This window comes from Neolamprologus brichardi, chromosome 10 (assembly GCF_056152115.1).
Source record: "Neolamprologus brichardi isolate AB-2024 chromosome 10, ASM5615211v1, whole genome shotgun sequence".
Classification (NCBI taxonomy): domain Eukaryota; kingdom Metazoa; phylum Chordata; class Actinopteri; order Cichliformes; family Cichlidae; genus Neolamprologus; species Neolamprologus brichardi.
This window is the reverse complement of record NC_142113.1, coordinates 20931413-20952586: the sequence shown is the minus strand read 5'-3', so window position 1 is coordinate 20952586 and position 21174 is coordinate 20931413. Positions and strand designations below refer to the sequence as shown.

At 39.9% G+C, this 21174-nt stretch overlaps 1 protein-coding gene across 1 annotated transcript; it reads right to left on the bottom strand.

The window, feature by feature from the left end:
* Positions 1-2556: 2556 nt before the first annotated feature.
* On the bottom strand, positions 2557-20682 carry LOC102795625 (actin filament-associated protein 1-like 1). Its single transcript, XM_087847386.1, has 18 exons — positions 20533-20682; positions 13278-13406; positions 11645-11725; positions 11432-11517; positions 11236-11347; positions 11033-11122; positions 10702-10913; positions 10284-10463; positions 10095-10187; positions 9411-9513; positions 7752-7907; positions 5866-6080; positions 5515-5660; positions 5320-5398; positions 4808-4916; positions 4535-4702; positions 3456-4441; positions 2557-3379 (listed from the first exon to the last, which is right to left on the bottom strand). Exons 1-17 carry the CDS (start codon positions 20552-20554, stop codon positions 4197-4199), a joined length of 2226 nt encoding a protein of 741 aa, XP_087703512.1. The 5' UTR covers positions 20555-20682; the 3' UTR covers positions 2557-3379; positions 3456-4196.
* Positions 20683-21174: the final 492 nt, after the last annotated feature.

The following is a 21174-nucleotide window of genomic DNA, read 5'->3' as shown; positions in this document are numbered from 1 at the left end:
GAAGTGAACTGTCTCCCTTGTGTATTTATTCAAGCATTTTGCACCTGGCTGATGTCATGTCTGTTTCAAATGTTTGAAGTCTGGCTTATATTATTTGAATTTTATCAACAGTCAAGGCAGCGCTCACATTTCTTTTTCTTATTACATAAGACATATTTTTATTCTAGTGCTCCAGTGGGCTGCTGATAGTTTTGGTTTCGTGCCCAGCGCCGACGGTTTTACCACCACCAAAGGCGGAAGATGAATTAGTCCCTATGAAAACGTGTTGATAGTGGCTTGTGTGGATTACCGAGTGTAACAGTGCTGATTTGCTAGCACTCCATAGCGGGGGTCTGTGAATACGACCTCGCGGATTAATGTAAGACTTCAGGCATGAAAAATAATAATTAATGTAAAAGCTCACCAACTAATCATGGTAAAAGCTCATTAAATAATTACGCAAACCCTCATGAATTATCAGGAGTACATAAATATAACAGCTCTTGCATGAAGCGGTGCGTTAATTAATGCCACATGTATGTCATTCATCGTGAATTAGGATATATTGATCACGTTCATAGTCGTCTGCAGGTGGGCTCTAATACAAAATTTGCACATGTTTATTATGTTTAATTCCAGATGTTGCAGTCATGATGAGTTAAGCATGGCTCTTCATGTTTTTGCTTGGTATTATAAAGTGGTGACCTGCTCCTTCATTAACACTGTTAAATGCTAAATGATGAATAATGGTGTTTATTTTAAATTGTCTTAACTTTGTAGTAATTTAGAATGGATAATACAGTCATGGTAACAAAAAATTCTAATGTTTTGCATATCAAATAATAAAAATCATCTGGTCCTTGGCAGGTCTTATAAATATACAAAAGAGTGTGTCATTATTTATTTAACAAAGATTAAGCCAAAACAAAAGCAATGTGTGAAAGCTAACACCTTTACTGGTTCCACAGGGATAAGATGGTAAGAAGTAGCCAGATGCTGCTAATCAAAAACACTTGATTGATACTGATAACCAACCAAGTGTGAGAACATCTATAAAAGCAGACGTTTTGGCACACGACGCCAATGAGGAACGACAGCAGCACTGATTGTAGAAAAGCAATTGTTGCCGCCAATCAGTTTGGCAGATTTTCCAATTTGCCCTTCCAAAGTGAAAACAATTGAGACAGTGGCCAGTGGACTACCCAGCAAATAAATACAATTAGAAAAAGGTTGAATAAGTTTATTCTTTTTCTGGAAGGGTTTTTAGGAGAAAGCATCTTCTCTTTAAAACCAACATAGTAGCACGTCTTAGGTTTGCAAAGCTGTTTCTGAACAAACCACAAGACGTCTGGAACAATGTTCTTTGGGCATATGGACAAAAACCAACCACGGAATATCAGCACAAACTCCTCGTACTGACTGCCAAGCACGGTGACCTCAACCCGACTGCTACCCTCAAACAACTGAAACAATGCTGTAAAGAAAAGCGGGCAAAAATTCTCACACAAAGATGCGAGAGACTGATGAAGTCATACAAATGATTATTTCAAGGTACTTCAAATTATAGCTGATAAAAGTGGTTCTACTAGCTTAAGAATCACGGGCGTGCTTAAATAAATAATGATAGTGTATTATACATTGCTTCTCTTCATCTGAGGTTGTATTAACTTAATCTTAAGAACTGGTGAAGACCAGATCAATATTTTTAATTATGCCCTGGTCAAATGATGTAAAACAAAGAATCGGCAGCCGTGACTGTATGTTTGATACAGATATTAAAAACACGCAAACCACTTTATCTGAAGGCTCACAAAGAAACCATGCTTGTTATTCAGACATTTGGAGTTTAACAGAGCACGTGAATGATGATAATCGAAAACCGCATGGTGCTGCACTGAACATATGCATAAAACACTTAAGTTAATCACTGTAGGATCCAAACAGGATTCTGGATAAAGTGAATTTGTGTTTTTCATGCATGAAAACGTTTTTTATGACTTGTACCATGAACAGAAATGACATTTATTGCCTTATCTAGCAGACGAAGAGAAAAAATTATAACGCTGTTTTATTCACACTCACCTACGTTCTACTCCAAACCATAAGCCTTTAAACACTTTCTCACTGTCTCACAATCAGTGAGGTCAGCTACAGTATTGGGCTCCGTAAACTGTCCATGGAGACCTCAACAACATGCAAGCTGGAGGAGCTGGGCATTGAACCACTGCCCTCTCACATAGTAGCTGACTGTAGTTATCTTCACATTAAGGAGCTCCTTGTGCTCTTATAAGAGAGGAAAAAAACTTAAGTATTGACTTATTTTAATGTTGAAGTTAGCATAATTAACTTCAACTTGCCCTTGGAAGCAAAACAAGAACATTAAAACAAAAGTGGTATTTTATTTGACCACTAGATGGTGCTTCTATTTCAGAGCTCTGTTGCTATTATTGGTAACTCATCTTGGGGGTGGATGGGAGGCAGCAATAAAAGAAACTCTGGTAAAGAATCTTAAAAGTCTAAAGAAATGAGGGAAAATAAACACAGGGGATATAAAATAAACAGTCCCAAACACAAATATTCTTTATAAAATTATTTACTCCAACATTTACGTGTGTTCGTTTCTCAGTGAAGGGCAAGTAAAGCAGACACAGGCATTTATCTTCAAATGATTCAGCTGAGAGGGGCTGAGGACACATTTATGCAATCACAAAATACAACAAGATAAAGTGCAAAAGTCAAATGTGAAAAATAAGAGTCATATAAAGGTTAAAACCAATTGTTTCACATTGCAACAACAAACATTTATTTGTTGCTTTTAGGAACAGTGTCTACTCGATATTTTTTATTAAACGTATAAATACACAATTAAGATATGAGATTCTGTACTTCTCTTACTAATAATGATAATTTAAGATTATAACTAAAAAATTTTCTTTAACCGGGTTTTTCATTTTTCATTTCCAAGTATCAAGTATAAAAATAATACAAACCAGTGGGTGTAGCTAAAACGTCTTGCCTGTAACTCTGAACTCACAGTGTTGAAGAACTACACTCTCCCTTTGCTACGCTTTCCTTTTTTTTTTAAACTTTCTGCAGCCCTGTGCAAATGTAAACACGCATGCAAACTCACACCAACACGTACACATCACGTTCATAGTGATCCACATTAACAAGGTACTGATGTATCAGCTGAGAATGTCGTATTTACAGTAGCTGGTGCAGCATCACGCTGCCTGCACTTTTCCTTTAGATGAAATGAGAGCGCAATGCCTCCGAGTCCATCCTTTCTCTCTTCAGTGCCAGTTTTCTTGCTCTTCTTGCGTTTTCCTTTCAAACGTCCTCGTCTCCATCTGTCGATCTGTTTACGATCACTCTATGTCCCCTTCTTTGACTCCCACTCCTGGAAACCATAAAACGGGAGCATGTGAGTCAAACAGTTTTTGGTCCTCGCACACACAAACACACGCGCACTCTACCTTTGCCTTCTGCATCACATTCCCCTTGGAGGAGGCGTAAAGAGACGGAGGCCGCTTTCGAAGCTCAGATGCCGCGTTGACAGGCACAGTCTCCATGTAAACCTTTTCAACCTTACTGCCCTGCGCCTACGCACGAACACACAGGCAACCCCCCCAAAAAACAGTAAAAGTTTGATTTCACTTATTTGAGCCCAGTGATGTTACTTTAAAAACAACACAAGCAGACCAAAAATTCTTCCAGTCAAAAGCAGATGGATTACTAAAACAAGCATACACAGTGAGACACAGAAAGAATGAAGAGAGAAACACCAAAACAAGCAAACACAGAAACTCATTATAAATGTCTAAAATGAGAAACATATGTTAGCAAACAAACATATAAAGCCTGATAAAATAAAAGTCAAATAAATAAGGGCCATATGGTCAAATAAATGACTTGTCTGGTAACAGACACTGCACACTGATTTAAAGGATTTGTCTTAATACAGTCCCAGCTGTCCATATGAGAAATCCCTCAGCTCATGTTCTGGACAAAAATCAACCGTAAATCTTCACTGAAGCTCATATGAACTTTTAGCAGTCGTTGATATTGATGTATTTTTAGTATCATCTTTTTACCTCCATCCTAAACAAAAAACCTCACAACTGCATTTACAAATACAAATGTATTCCTGGCCTCTTGGTGATCTCTCTGTAGTCAGTATGGCATTAAGAACTCTTATAAGAGCGTTTGTATATATTTTAAAGTACATTCATTAAGAGTTTTCTAAGGAGAGCTTCAGTTCCAGCTGTAAACAGATGTGTGTGTTTGCTGCCTACCTTGATGTTGATCTTGGTATCAGTAGGTGGACCCAGTGCCCCTCTAGCCAGTGACTTCTTCAGGTTTTCTTTGACCTCTGTCAGTCTCAGCTCCAGCTCCACTCGTTCCTCCTCCTTCTGTTTGCACAGTGTTTCCAGCTCAGCTAACTGCTTTTCCACACTATTACCTGAACACACGCACACCCACACACACACTCATAATTAGGACCGCTATGAAGCCTACGACTGAACAAGCGCTGTGTGTGTGATTCGTCTCTGACCTGTGCCGCTCTTCCCCTCCTCCTTCAACTGCCTTTTCTCCTTGCGCAGGGAAATCAGTGCATTTCTGAGGTCCTCCTTCTGCTTCTCCAACTCCTCTTTCTCTCTCAGGTACCGCCTGGCATCCTCCTCTGCCCGCGTCTTCCCATACCGTCCATACTGATTCACATCTACGATGTGAAAAAGAAGGAAATGAAGAAAGATTTGGCCACATTTGAACCCAAATCACTTTCATGGAGACAGTCTAATGAATTATGAAATTAACCGAGACTCACTGGAGGCATGTCTCTTAATGGCAGCCTGTTGTTCAGTTTTCTCAGAGTCCCTGCTGGAGAACGAAGCGTGACGTCTCACCTGGCCTCCTCTGCTCTCCACATCCACTTCCTGCAACAGAATAATTTAATTAATTCTACTTAACAAAATGTAATAGGGGAACTTTAAGGAAAAGTTCCCATACAAACATGTAAATACTATATGTTTGTATGAATGATAAATATAAGCTTTTTAAAAATCGGATTAAAAAAAACAACAACATATTTTGGTAATCTATTATCCAAAATCTTATTAATAGTTTCACTGGGGCTCCAGTGAAGCTCAACACAGAATGGTATTAAAATCCTAAGTTACAAAAAAATGGTGTTTGTATTCTGTAAATTTGCAATAAATTTTAATAATGAATGTAAGAGAGAGGAGAGGATTTAAACATCTCTGTGTCTGCTGTGCTTAATATAAAGGTCTTTGTATCTCATCACTTACTTACAATTAAAGAAAAATAAAGTTTTCTCACCGCAACACTTTCATAGACCTCATCGTAAGTTCTGGAGTCTATTGAAGCACTACTGGAGGAGTTAGCTGTTGTGGCCCACCTGGGAGTAAAAGAAGAGGAAGATATATGAATACAAAAATGAGTATTTCAGAATAAAAGCTGTAATAAAAGACTGTTGGGTAAACATATGCACAAAAACGCATACTGTTGACTCACAAGAAGGAGTGTCTGGCAGCATGCCGTATGTCAGTAAGTGTGTCCACATCGATGTAATCGTAGTGCAACTCTTCAGGGAGAGTGCTGCTGCCGGTCTCTGCAAACAAAACTCCAAGCCAGCGGCCAAGATCCTCAGAGCAGCTGGCCTGAACGACACACAAACAGACACATGCACATTTGTTTTTTAGTCCATGAGCAGAAAAATGTAAGGCGTGGCATGCCTGTGCGCACACTGATGATACCTCTCAGGTATATCAACAGTGATGTAACCAAGTGGCACAAATAAAATCAGTCTGTATATACATTAAATCTCCTGTGCTGGATAAAATGGTTCAAGATCGCTTGCTTCACCTCCAGAGCTGCCAGCTCGTTGCCTCCCTGTAGGATGCGGAAAGAGAACGGATGTTTAGGTCCAAGCCCGCCTGGCATCACCTCTGCCCCTTTGAGTGGCACCACAATGATTGGGGGTCGCTGGTCCCCGGGGTCCTTCTGCAGGTACAAACTTCCACCCCGGAGCACGCACCACCGCTCCCTCCAAGAGCCGCTCAGACACACGCTCAGATATCCTGATGAGTGTGTTAAAAAGAACGTGAACTGCAGGCATATTTACATTTCATTCATTGTCATATAATGTACCCAACACTGTTTGATTTGACGTTCGGTTTCTGGATCTAAATTAGATGTTATTATCATGAAATTAAAATGATATGATGTTTTTATAAGGTGTTAAATTTGCATGAATGCTAAAAATGAGTCATTTTAGCTTGTTCTTAGGTGTTGGCTAGGCAAAATGATGATGTCATAACCAGTGTTGGTCAAGTTACTTGAAAAAAGTAATCAGTAATTAATTACTGATTACTTCCCCAAAAAAGTAATCCCGTTACTTTACTGATTACTTATTTTCAAAAGTAATTAATTACTTAGTTACTTAGTTACTTAGTTACTTTTTAAAAACATGATTTACAACCTGAATAGGTGATAAAGCGATAGATCTTTCAGCCCAATTCTACTTTTTCTACATAATCCATCATACAAAATGTAATCAAATGGAAAAGTCTCTTTTTAAAACTTGTTTTGTTAGTTTTAATCTTTTAACTTTATGCATGAAGCAAAATTTTAATTATATGCACCATTATCTGACTGGAAGAAATTAGTTTAACATTTAAACCTATTTTCTGCACATTCCAGCACATAATATATATATATATATATATATATATATATATATATATATATATATATATAATTTTTTTTATTTTTTTTTATTTTTTTGTGTTTACACTCACTCTTTCAGATGCAAGTAAAACACAGCAGAAAATAAATAAAGTCAAAGACTAGCGGTCCTTTTGCTCTATTTTCACCTGTAAAGCAGGAGTAGAGTAGGCGGAGGTTTATCCTGGTGCAGGTGTGCTGCAGCGGTCAGTGGAAGGATACCGCAGTTTCTCTGTGAGTTTCCCATTACGTCGTAGCTACTCGGTGCTTGCTTGGAAGTTTAGGGTTTTTTTTCGCTGTAAAAAGAAGTTTTCTTCCCACGCACAGCGGACACTAATGTTTTTGTCACTTTTTACGGAATCAAACTCAAAGTAAGGTCAGTACTTCCACGCTTTAAACGCTGCACGCTCATACTCTCTCCGCACTCGATATATGATCCATTGTTGATCTGCACACAGCTGTTGTCACGAACATCACACTCGCTTACGTCACTGTCATGAGACATTCTCGCAAGAAAATCACGGTTTTAGTAACGCAGTAACGCAGCGTTCCTACGGGAAAGTAACGGTAATCTAATTACCGTTTTTGCAATAGTAATCCCTTACTTTACTCGTTACTTGAAAAAAGTAATCGGATTACAGTAACGCGTTACAAGTAACGCGTTACTGCCCATCTCTGGTCATAACAACAGATATGGAATAAAAACTTCAGGGACTTAATATCTACTTGTGCCCATTACAGCACATTATAACTGTTTAGCTCCTGATCATGGAGCTAAACAGTTATAATGGAGAGGAATTTGTGGACAAATATTTGGTGTATTATAGGAAAAATATGTACAATAACTTTTACATCTCTACAGTTATATGTTTTTTCCTAAAAGGCATTAATTTGTCCTTTAACACTCTTTGACACTGATGTCAAATTACAAATGCTAATGGAAAACGATCCAAACATCAATCAGCCACTTAGATGATTCTCTAACTAACCAGCCATTCAACAAAGTATTCATCAGGTCTTCTCACCAGAGCGGGGGTTGTCGTGCTGGCCAGAAGACAAAGCAGACTCTCCTGGTAAAGGAGGTTTCCGCTTGGAAAAGGTGATGATCCGATTGATTTTCCTCCCAGCTGCTCGGCTCATGGACCCGGTCAGCTCTGAAAATGCTCCACGCTTCCCCCTGTCTGAAGTCAAACACATCCTGAAGTTGAACTTTATAACATCCAGCCAGTAAAACAGACAATGTTGCCTCATCATTAAAGTATCATGCTGTTTTTGAAATTAAAAAATTACTTATTTTTTCTAAAGTTTTACATTTTATCAGTTACAATGTAACAAAAACATGATGAAAACTGGAATAAAATAAAAGGTCTGAATTTGGGAAAAATACATTTTTGAAAAAGACCCTGCACCCAAACAGGACTCATGAAGCTTTTGAAGAAATAATATCTTGTTATTTCAGAGATGGCTTGTATTTATTCAACTAGACCCCTACAGCCGGTTTGCAAGTTCACTCTGAATGTACCAGGTGCTGCAGTGCACTGTTCACACTACTTCCTGATGATGTCAGTGGGAGACAATTGCAGGAAGAGGACAGGAAGGATGTCATATCTGCTCGAGCCTCACTTCCTGTCTCTCCCTCTCTCTCATGTCTCTTTAGGATCAGAGTTCCTTTGTCCGTAAACAGATTTGAAACAACTGTTTCCCAATTTCACTGTGTTTGACCTATTTTCTAACCAACACCAAGGATCTCCCTGGTTTATCCTTCCTGATTTTGTAGATAGAAAAACAAAAATATTCTGTGTGTGTGTGTGTGTGAGTTTGCTTTTGTAGCCTTGTGGGGACCTGAGTTCCAGACCCTGAAAGTGGGGACTCTTAGAAACCATTTGAAGAACCCTTATTTAAATATTTATGGTTTAAAAAGATGCTAGACTACGTAAAACACTATTCACACAAAACCCATCAACAACCACTAAACTTTGTAACAGACATACAGTTATCATTTACTACAGAGAAGTTGCATCACAGTCATTTACATTTCTCTTAAACTGTAACTATGTTGGTTTCTCTATGTTAAAGATGTAGAATAACGGAGGAAAAAAATCGTCTCCCTGCCAGTTGCTACAAAGTATCAATGAATGAGTCAGAATAGTATTACTCATACAGTGTTCCTCTCTTTTCCTAAAAATGGTAACATAAATTAAGCTAGAAGAGCAATGCAGTATATGATGTCTGTTACAAATATACTGAAATGAATCCTTCACCTCCTAATCTTACAACACGTGAGAGGAAGGTGTTATGCCTCTCCCCACAGATCAACAGTGTGCTGCATCTGCGAAACTGTGCCTAAATACCCTTTAACAACCACCTATCTAAATGTTTGTTTTCACTGTGAAATATGCCAACGAGACCAGAAAGATGCTTTGCTGTGATTTTAAAGAGCATGTAAAGTGTAAATGATGTTGAACTGTCCCAATATATCTGTGGTAACACTGAGAAATTACCCACAGACACTAATCTAACGTTAAATCTCACTATAACCACCGATTTAACCTGCAATAACATGTCTTGTGCTATAATTACTGAGAGTGTACACACAAGAAGCTTATTTCAATGCAGCAACCACAATAAAAAAGAGTCGGTTGCAACAAAAACATCTCAAAAACTGCTGGTGAAGGTTCACGTACTGAGTGAGTCAGTAGTGTCTCGTCCTGACCCGTGTGCAGTGGCCTGACTGTCTGCTGTTGGCCCGCTGTCTGAGTCTGAAGCCTGTCTCTCAGACTGTAGCACCTGGCAAAAAAAGTAACAAAACACTTTTACTTCTCTCTTTTATAACATTTGAAGAGAGGAGACAAGGAATAGCAAAAATTGGCACATTTGTCTTTCCGTTTTATAACAAAACATTTAAATTGTGCAAAATCATGTTAAAAATAAAAAAAAAAAAAAATTAATGTATCCTCTGGGAGTATGACTATTTCTTTCTGCCAACGTGGGGTGTAACTGCCATGTCAGCATGCATTCAGTTTGTTCAGGACTTGAAGCTCTTTGAAACCAAGGCAACTCAGCAACCGCAATAATCACCTCACTCACTGCTTGTAAACTAGAAGCCAAAGGAATAGTTGTGTCATGCGTGGGCTGAAAGAGGGTGATGTCAGCGACACTGAAACGTTAAAACTGGGGTAAATATTCAGTATGCCACAAATTACATTTGTCATAGTAAGACACAGTAAGAGCACATCGTTAGACCGGCATTGGGGCTCCTCATTAAGTCTGTTTTATGGGAAATGTTGGTCTTTGTGGCAAGACCACAAAGAGAACACTGCGGACAAACAGTCTGACATTCAAGGACATACGCAGATAAGCACACTCACCTTGTCGAGCTCCAGCTTCCTCTGTATAATTGGAGAAGTTGATCCATCCAGCCCCTCAGTGTTGCTACACTGGCTGCCAACATCGTGGACCACCTGAACAGAGAAAAAGAAAACATTCATTTACAGGCACAGCCTTGTGTCTGCTCGTCTGTCTCAGCACCATACCTCTAATGAGGTGAAAAAAGGTACCTTGAGCCATCGCTGGGCCTGTTCTTTACTCTGGACTGCCAAGACTAGCGCTTCGCCCCCAGGTAATGAGAAGCGCAACTCGTGACGCTTTTTCCGGCCTTCCTTAGGGACATAGATGACGTTGCAAAGATTCAGTGGGAGCTCTGTGTTGGGAGAGCTCTCTTTGATGCTTTTAAAACACTGTGAAGGAAGAAGTCAAGAACATGCATTATTTGAGTAAAAGACAATCGATGTAAGCCTAGCCTCTTACTGTTATAAGCTGGAAAATAACTGTGTAAACTGTGGCTTACAAATAAGTGTGTTCAACTGTCTGATTCACCATAAATAAATAAGGATTTACCTTGAATAACACCAGAAAAAGACAATTCTTTGGTTTGAATGATAAAATAAACATTAATAAAGAGCAGCATCTATTTACCTGCAGTTTATTGTCTCGGACAACAACAAGCTGCTTAGCCCACTGGCCAAAGCGTTTCTTTCGCAGTAGGAAGGCACAGATGCGGCAGTCTCGAACCGGTCCATCTGTTCTTTCCTCGGCTGTCCATCTCTGAGGCTGGTCTCGGCCCTTTGCTTCCTCTTCCTCTTCTTCGTAAGACTCGTAGGAACTACTCAGAGCATCTGAGTCATTGTCTGAGTACCAAAGCAATTATTGTTTTACAGAAGATCCACAAAACAAATTGTGATTCACAAAATCCTAGCTCTACTACTAGACATAAACTAGCATGAATAAGGGTCAGATTAAGACTCACAGGAGCTTTTGGGAGGCCCATTCATTCTGGTGGTGGGGTAGTTATTGTCAGCATCTTCATAATAGGCGTCCTCCACAGAGTTCCTAGATGCTACAGGTGAATAGATAGAGTATGTGAGAAAGCAGAACCAAAGGTACTGATCTGATTACCATTATACATGAATGCGCACACACATGTGCGTTTGTATATGCATGTGTTCATACTGGTGGTAAAGTACTGAGGAGTAGATCCGGGATCTAGAGGAACAGCTTCTTCATAGTAGTCATCAGGAAGGGGTGTAGTTGGCAGAGGAGGAGGAGGTGTGTCAGTTGGGGTCTGAAAACCAAAGGTAGCTGTTGAACCAGAACTGGGGGTAAAAGGAAGGCTGATGTAGGTAAGTAGTTTCTGTGAATGGCTTACAGATTTATTGGGATGAGTCTTCTCCTCTTCATCCTTGTGCTCTTTCTGCTCCACTGGAGATGCACTGAGCATGTGCAAATCACAGCCTGATAGGATTAATCATGATTAACTTTATAATTTTATATAAACACAGGTATAATGATTGTAAATACATACACAAAGGATTTTTTTTTAAACTGAACTGAACCGAAGGTATTTTGAAGGTCTACTAACCAAAATCCTCAAACAGAGACTCTACAAAGCTCGTGCCATTGCCATAGAGACAGCTGTTCATGTAGACATCAGAGCCGTTCACTGTGGAAAAGACAAATTATGGATTAAAAACAGGATCAGAGTTAGGGTTAACATAGCCTATAGCTTTTAGGTCAGGATTAAGAAGGGCTATAGAGACTGAATAAAAAGACAGTGTCACGAAGTATAAATAGTATTTCATCTGCAATAAAAATTAGATCTATGGTGACCTATGTACAGGGAGTACAGAACTGAGATTGAAAATCTTTGTACAGCAAGAACAAAGAAAATGTGTGTGAAAGGTCACAGAAAGGTTTGACAGAAAAAAACCAGATACAATGATGTGAAATACACAGCAACTATTAAAAAAAGATGAGTATGGACACGACAGACTGGGCCCAGTCTAATATTTGTGTTCTGAAACCATCAGGATGTTTTGCTGTTCTCATTATCCTCTTTGCATTTCATTATCCTCTTACACGGATCCTTTTATCCTCCCCGACATCCTGTATTCTTCCAGATAAAAAGGGATTTGTCTGTAAATACCTCAGCAAGATTTCATGTCACAGAGGCTGCATTTTGTAGCACAACAACTGCTGCACTCTCTCAAGTTGAGCAGTTTCAGTGTGGTTGGCTAAACACAGTAGGGTCACACCGTTGCAAACAGACAAAAAAGAAAGACATGCTGTAGTACTGTTGATGTGACACTTCTGACTTTTTGTTTTTGGGCTAAACTGCTGCCATCACACTCAGATGAATTCATCCTGAATAAATAAAAAAACACTTCTACATTGAATATTCTTATTTCTACATTGTATTCAAATAAAGTGCTGCTTTTACTATTTTTGTAATGCCAGGGCATCAAATGCTGCTGTTCTATCTGACCTGCTGGTGTGCAGAAGGTGTTTCTTGGCACTAGTGAGACAAGTCTGGCAATCAAACTGTTTATAATGCATGACTTTTTTTCTAATGAAGCACCATTTAAAAATACTGCACTGATGTTTCTGCAAGTCATATTTCATTCTAAAATCTTTTTACCAAAACCTAGCCAAAATGCAGATGTCCAAAGGACAGAAACTTCAGTCTCTAGATGTCCAATCTTACAGTAGAACTATGCATGCTATGAGAAGCCAGTAGCACCTGACAGAGAAGCAGGAAATAAAATAAATAATAAAAGTAACACAAAAGGGCAATTTTATTATTACTGGGCTCCATCTGAAAGATCAGATCTTTATTATCTTCAAGGGAGAATATATTACACAGTCAGTGGAAATCACAAAACCATCAATCAAACAGCAACATCAAAATCATAGTGAGTGACTTAAAAACAATTGGAAGTTTGGACAAATGAGTTTTTCACTTTATTGATGTAGTCTATCTGCAGCCAGACCTTAAACTGCTTAGACTACAGCTGGCTGGACCAGCCAGGACTGAGTGGACCTTCTTTAAAGTGCTAAATTTATACAATTGGGAAAGGTCATTCAGTGCAGTTGACTAAGTAAAGAACTGTAAATTATTTCTGTGCTGTGTGAAATGTATTAACCTGTGCTGTACATGTTAAGAAATATTGACCTGGGTTATTTACATTGCCATCCTAACATTGGAGATTCTGTACCTGACAGCTGCAGTGAGTCCAGGATGTTGCGTATGGATGCCATTTTTTCAGCGGTAGCAGGACTGACCGTCTCATGGTCCAGCATCTTCAGCAGAGAGCCTAACTCATTTACAAGTCGTTCCATCACAACTAGAAACCACAAAAAACAGACATCATGTAATACTCTTCTGATTTCAAGAACCACCAGGTTATTCACTTCAACTAAATTTTATTAATATCAATTCATCAAAATATTGTAATGTAAAGATCCCACAATATTAGAGAGAAAACCCCAACAATATGATGATCCGCTATGAGCAAGCACTTGGTGACAGTGGGAAGGAAAAACTTTCTTTTGACAGGAAGAAACCTGCAGCAGAACCAGGCTCAGGGATAGGCAGCCACAAATGGGGTGAGGGGAAAAAGAAAAAAGGAGGGCACAGAGAAACAAGGACAAAACACACACCATGGGAGGGATAACACAAAGTGTAATGACTTACACAGCCATATAATGAATGGGGAGTGAGAAGAGATAAGTGGAGAAGAACTGCTCAGTGCATCATGGGAAGTCAGGGAGGGATGGATCTAACTGTATGCTTTATCAAAACAGAAAGTTTTAAGTCTAATCCTAAAAGTAGAGAGGGTGTCTGTCTACTGAATACAAACTGGGAGTTGGGTCCACAGAAGAGCAGCCTAACAGCTGAAAGCTCTGCCTCCCATTCTACTTTTAGAAACTTTAATAACCACAAATAAGCCTGCAGTCTCAGAGCAAAGTGTTCTGTTTATAATCATATGGTACTGTGAGGTCTTTAAGATACGACGGCCCTGATTATTCAAGACCTTGTGTGTGAGGCGAAGTTTAAATTCAACAAGGAGCCAATGAAGAGAAGCTAATCTGGGAGAAATATGATCTCACTGTTAGTACTCTCACTGCAGTGTTTTGAAACACTGAAAGCTTTTTAGGGATTTTTTAAAACAGCCTGATAATAATGAATTACAAAAGTCCAGCCACAAAGTAATAAAGTATGAACTGTTTTTTTAGCATCACTCTAAGAAAGGGTGTTTCCCATTGAATTTAGCACATGAAAGAAAGCATTCTTACATATTTGTCTAATGTGTGCGCTAAAGGATATGTCCTGGACAAAAATGACTCAGGGATGCCTCACAGTGTTACTGTAGGCCACAGTAATGCAATACATAGAAAGTATCTGGTTAGACAGCATGTTTCTAAGATTTTAAGGATAGCAGTACAATAACCAGATTTGTCTGAATTCAGAAGCAGAAAACTGGAGGTCATTTAGGCCTTTATGTCTTTAGCTGCTGTAGTCAGATTTTATAGATAAATATAACTGCGTACAATCTGCATGGTAATAATGCTTTATGCAGTTTTTAAGGCTATAATATTGTCTAAGGGAAGAATGTTTAAGGTAAAAGCAATAAAGTAAAATCCTGAGTGCTCAGCATGGCCATCAGATCGTCACAAGGCCAAACAGCCAAATATGACTAAAACTGTCAGTTCACAAGTGGCATGAAGTCAGTTTGGAACTCAGCTGTCAGCTGCTGCAACAGCTGACAGGGAAAAGATTTTTAACATCCTTTAATGTCACCCTGGTGATTCTGTCCCGCTCGGAGCAAGCCTTTTTGGGAACACAGCAAGTTTTCTGTGTGTCACTACTAAGCGTTAAATCCGACTTTCCACGTTGATATTTTGTGCTTTCTTTGAAAAACTTACTCTTTTCACTCCTACATCCTGTGTGGGTCAAGCGTGTGTGTCTGTGTGTGTGTTTTGTTGACCTTGACATTGTTCCAAATGCCCTGACACACTCTCACGCATCCTGCCTGCTCACAGCCAACAAAGAGGAGGAGGAGGAGCAGGAGGGGGAGCCGGAGAAAAAAGAAGGTGAGGAGGAGGAAGCTTCCTTCCCTAAAGGAAATGGAGCCTAAATGAAGAGGAAAATGTATAGCTTCACCACAGAGGACAGGAGGTGGTTACCAAACTGCTTGAAGCAACCAAGTTAGTTCATTTACTTGTTTACTTCTAAATATAAGAAGATTGAAAGGCGTATCTTAGGATTAGTCTGAACCCAAAGCAAGCAGCTTTTCTTCTGATATTGACTTTTAATTAAACACTGAAGACATTAGAACTGCTTCTCTGATATTATCCACTGTTATTTGATGAAGTATTATTCATACACTTGAACAGGTCAAGTGCAACCAAGTCTAAAATAGTTTCCTGTCACTTTGGTTTCCAGTGGGAGGTTTTAATAGCCTGTGCTCTTTATGTGGCTTTATCCACACTGGAAAGATTATAGTTTGTGGAAACATTTAAATTTTGTATTGTTTGGCATTAAAATTGTCAAATTTACAGTTCAGTTTCATTCATAATACAAAGCAGAAAGTTCATAGCTGGAAAGCTGGAAAAGCAACAGGATTTTTCAGGAATGATTTGAAAAAGCAGACTCTTTCACCTCGTGTCCCTTTTTACAAACTGATCCACTTAATTTTATGGCTTTGTTAAGAAGAACATGCTTCACAATGATTAGTCAAATCAATAAGCTTTAGTATGTTTACAATTTATTATGACATAAGTACACCTAAAAAAAATAAAATAAATGAATTGTCCCTTCCCAGAAAAGAAATGGAACAAGGGTTAAATAAAAATAAGATCAAAACAGTCTGTTTTCCTCTCACACAACGTGAAGACAGAGAGAGTGAGCGAAAAAGCCCTGACTCTCCCACAAGCCTCTTCCGCCTCCCCCTCTCACTCGGACAATACTCCATTGTCTCCGCAAGGGCCAAAATTAGATGGCCACAATGCTCGGCAAGACCAGAGCAAACAATCGTATTGTCGGAGTCAGAGACTCCCGGAGAAAACAAAACAGGAACTAACACACAGTGTAAGAGGGGCGTGGTGCAACGCAGCTGCACGGTCTCAATCCACGGGCATGCAGGGTTGTATCTCCAGCAGCTGTGTGTGTGCGTGCGTGTGTGTATGAGTGAGTGTACGTGCGAGCGCAGCTGTGGTTTCCTGTCTTTGCTGTCGACAGGAGCTTCTCTCCCCTCCTTCCTGATCTTGACTCTCCATTGCATTATGAACCTCACCTCCTCCTCCTTCACTTCTTTCCACTTTCCCATTTTGTGTCCTGCTGTTTCTGTTTCTGCCCCAACATCTTCTCTCGCTGCATGCTCTCCTTCTATCTCTTGCCCATACTCTACATTTTTCCCAAACCAACTAAATAGAAAGATTCCTATCTGATGGGTGCTCAATTTGCAGATGCATTTTGCTTTACTTGAGGAAACGTCAATTAAAAAACAATCAACAAAGATCTCGAGTAATCAGACCAGTGGTCTGATCTATTTTCTGCCGGTCTCAAAGACACACACAGTCAAGGACATCAGTCTGCGCTCTCTCTCCCCCTCATCTCTGAGTCTATATCTTTATTTCTCTCTCCTTCTATTTCTCTCTCTCTCTCTCAAGGGACCTGAGGGTTCAGAAGCTGAGAATCAGCTGTTCTGCAGGATTGTGGCCTGTCTCACCCACAGAGGGATCTTTGTAATCCCCCACTGCCCCACACACCCCCACTCCACCCAGAACCACACACATGCAAGCACACACACACACACACACACACACACGGCACAAATTTCCTCTTCAAATCCTTTTTTTCCCCACTGATAGACACAATCATTCACTTAACTAAGAGGAAGCACAAATGCTCACTGTTAATTCGTCTCTCGCTTCCTCGTCTGAGTAAACATACAGTCACAAGAGTACAAAGAGGAATGTGTTTGTTTGTGCGTCTTCACGTTCATTTTTCTGTGTGTTTCCACAGACAGACTTCCTGATGAAGATCAGTCATGAGACTCGGGCCATGCGACTCTCATTTGGACTGATTTAGTGTGTTTGGTTGCAGCTCAGAACAAAACAACTGCTACTTACTGCTGCTGCTGCCGCCGCTTTTCTCGCCGCATAATACCTATGGGCAGCAGGTCAAAACAGGAAAGACACTTTGGCTCTCCTAAACTGAGGCTTTCGTTCCCATCCATTACAATTCGAACACACCAATTAACATAAATCCAAGGCTACCCATCTTCACTTGCCTCTCCCATTCAAAATATCCCTCCATGTTATAATTTTACCAACACTTCATGACTCAGAAGTACTCTATATGAATGCACTGAACTGTACTGCTTCTTGCTTCCATAGATTCTGTTACCTGATTGACATTAATATGTGTAACAAGGGTAATTTAAGACATATACTCTATGCAAAAACCGTATGAAACTGTCCTCTTCCTGCCTCCCCCACACTCCTCAGCACTGAGGTCCCTCCAGATTGCATATTCTCTCTGCCGCTCCTTTCTTTCCCTTCCTCTGAGATCCTTTTCCTTCAACTCCTCTCCCTCGCCTGTCTCCCTCTGTCCCTTCCCCAGACACCCATCCTCTTCAGACAGAGGCCAAAGTTCAAGGCTTGGCAGGCCCAGCATCTCCCACTAAGACAAAAGTCTACTTCAGAGACACAGCATCCAGTAATTCATATTTTCGTGACAACAAAAGATGGTGTCAGTGCTTGCCTGGGGTTAGCGTTCAGTCAGACACTTTAAAAAGTCCACAACAAAGATAGCAAGATACTTAAAAAGAAACAGCTGGGGGGAAACAGTAGACAAATTCTTTTCGCATTCTTTTAGTATCTTATCATTTTCTGCAGATAGCAAATGGTGTGGAAACACAGGAAACAGAGGGGCACAAACGACTTTTATAAATACTGAAATTCCTTATTTGCCCAGAGTGGAATGAAAATGGTTTGTAAAGATAACGCAGCAGCCAGAACACAGTTAGTATGAGTTGTGAAGGCATGAAATCTTGAGATTAGCTAGTTTTGTTTCTTTTCTTGAACAAAGTCTGCAATAATCCTATCAAGTGCACACAATTTAAAATGACTGGACCAGTCCACTTTACTGTTACTACCTGTCATCACTGTCTTTCACAAATGCAAACACTGAGACGTACGTACACACACAGACACACGCACCCACTCAAAGGTTTTATTTTTTATTGCTTTTACGGGGAGTGACAGGGTGATGATGAGGACAGAATATCATGATTCTGTTTTTCCACTTTGGTGGTGGGGGGAAGCTGCTATCATCACCACATCAGCTTAGCTTCCACCTACACCAGACACACATGGGACAGGACAGACCTGCTGTTCTGTTACAGAAAATGTAATCACAGCTGATTTGAAGCGCAGCTAATTCTGGCTTTGAGCTGCAGTCTCACTTCCATTCATGAAGGTTATATTTCTGTGTGAGTTGTGCACTTTCTGAAAATGGAGCGAGGGGGTGTGTAGCGCGCTGGAATGAATCGTAGAAGAAAAGGGATTGTAAGGCAAACATGGCAGAGGTCAAGGCTTGTGACACATATTAAACTGAGGAAAATCATATGTGCAAATGCAATAAACCACTTATAGGCAGAATGCACGTAGAAACAGTGTAAAATTCAGTGAGGGGTATGTTTACCTTTTTAAATTAAAATAGGGTTGTGAGAAAACTTTGCAGCTCTGTAATCTCTCCTTTATCCACAGCTCAGAATCTACCAATTTTTCCCAGCCACTGAAGCTCTTGCAATATTTTGCCAAATCTCCAGTATCAAGTATTCACACATTTACTGTGAGAATATTTTCTCCTGCAGTGTACAGCTGCTCCAACCATTTGGCTGTGGATCTGCCGCTTGTGTCTGAGTGCTCCATGTTTTTCCCCTCCAACACATTTTCACATTGGAAAAGCAGAAGTGTAAATAAAATAACTAAAAGGGCAGCGAGCCCAACGTCTGCCAAGGCCAATGCAGCATTTTCCAGTTTTTAAGGAAAGAAAAAGAAAGTGATCCAGATGCACAACAAAACTGAATCAGTTCTTCAATTTGTGCATGCGCAACTTTTCATGAAAGTCAGGTTGATAGTTTTTGTTTCATCCTCCTGACAAACAGACACATTTACAGACAGAAAGGGGACAATCTAAAGGAGAAATCCAAACCCTGACTTTGTTGGTGTTCCCTGCTTTTACAGGGAAGAGTAACATAACTTTTATCCTATAAAGAATCACTTCTGATTTGAATGGCCTTTGCTAGTTAGCAACACTTGTATCCGTAAGACACAGGTGGCCAATGAATCTCTTAATTAATAATTTATAAAAAGTGATGTGTATAATGTGCTGTAGCACTCACAATCACCTGGTCTCAAGATGGAAGAACACCTATCTGTGATTTTAGATCAGCTTGTTAGACAGTCTGAGCACCACCATCACTAAAACACTACATGATTCAATTTAATTCAATTCAATTTTATTGATATAGCGCCAAATCACAACAAAAGTCGCCTCAAGGCGCTGTGAGTGAGAATCAGTTGGAAAAGAGACCTCCATTAGAGATCCAGAGATATTTAAGTTTAGTGCCATACTGTGGCATGTAGTGGCCCGACAATGTTATTTCTTTCCTTTTATTTGTCACCTGTCCATAAGACAAAAAAGACTACATTTAGCTGCTTCAAAAGATGAATTATCAATAAATTCACACAAATCTTATAATAAAAAGAGATGAACTGCACACTAAATAAAAATACAGTGAACTGGGGAAGTTATGTGTTATAGGATGTTAAGATGAGATAAGATAAGATGAGATAAGATAAGAGTCCCAAATTCCAAGATAAGATGCTTAGAATTTAATTCTTCATCACCTGGTCTCCCGTAAAGAAGCTTTCTGTTTGCAACACAGTGGCCTGAAGAGTTTTAAAACAGAGCAGCCATTCAGCTGCTGCTGCTTCCCACCAGCAGCGCTGCTTCCAACAGGGCACTTTTCTGTTGGTATCAGATTGCATCACTCTACCTGAGGATACCTCCTCCATCCACTCACACAGCGCACCACCCGGCGCGTGGCTGTATGACATCACTCCCCAGGAGTCAACCGGCAGCGAGGCGCGAGGCGCTCTGCTCGCTCACTCAGAGAAACTTAAGACAGATGCTGCTTCTCCATTCACGTGTGTTTAACGAGAACCCAGATGTATTAAAACCACCCTTAACATCGCTTTTGTTTGGAAAAGAACTGTATATCGTATCTGATACGGTGGATAATATTTTTTTAATGTAGCCAGTTGTTTCTGTTTGGGTTTATGAATGTGGCCTCGCTGTGGAGGAGCTCTTGCATTTACACTGGTGCCCACCCAACCTATGGAGGCTTTATCATAAAGTATTTACAGTTACCGTGCGATACATGGATATTTACTTACCACTCTGGCGTTTGGAGTCCATGTCTTCAGACGTTCTGAAGTCTGTGCCGCCCGATTTGTTTCCAGTAATAATCCCTCAGTTGCTTCGGTTACAAGTTCTGCTCATATGAGAAGAGTTATACCCGCATACACAGCGGAGGTCTGTCGGCCTCTGTGCGACCAAGTGAGTCAGAGTGGCCGCTACACTTTTTGAGTAGGGGCTGCTTGTTCATCATCAAGAGTCCCGCTGGGTCCTAGTGCTGGTGGAGTTCTGTTACAGATCCACAGTGACAATATTCATCATAGCATTACAGCTTGGTAGTAACATGGCAATACCGGGGTAGTAGTTTGGTACGGAAGGCATAATACTCACATGATCATGTAATTCCTACAGTATTAACCAGACAACAGGTTTTTATGAGAAAATATATTTGGTTGGAGGCCGGGATGCATACTGTTGGGGCCAGAAATATGTACTTTCTTACGAGATCATAAACCATAATTATTAAAGGTAGAATTATTTTTAAGGTTAAGAAGGTCCTTACTCAAGGGTCATGCACATGTTTGAGTCTACAGTGCTCTGGAAAAGTTTTAAGCAATGCCTGATTTCCAGGAGCCAGACTTTCTTGGAATTATTTTTTTTTTTTGAAGTGGTCTTGAGCA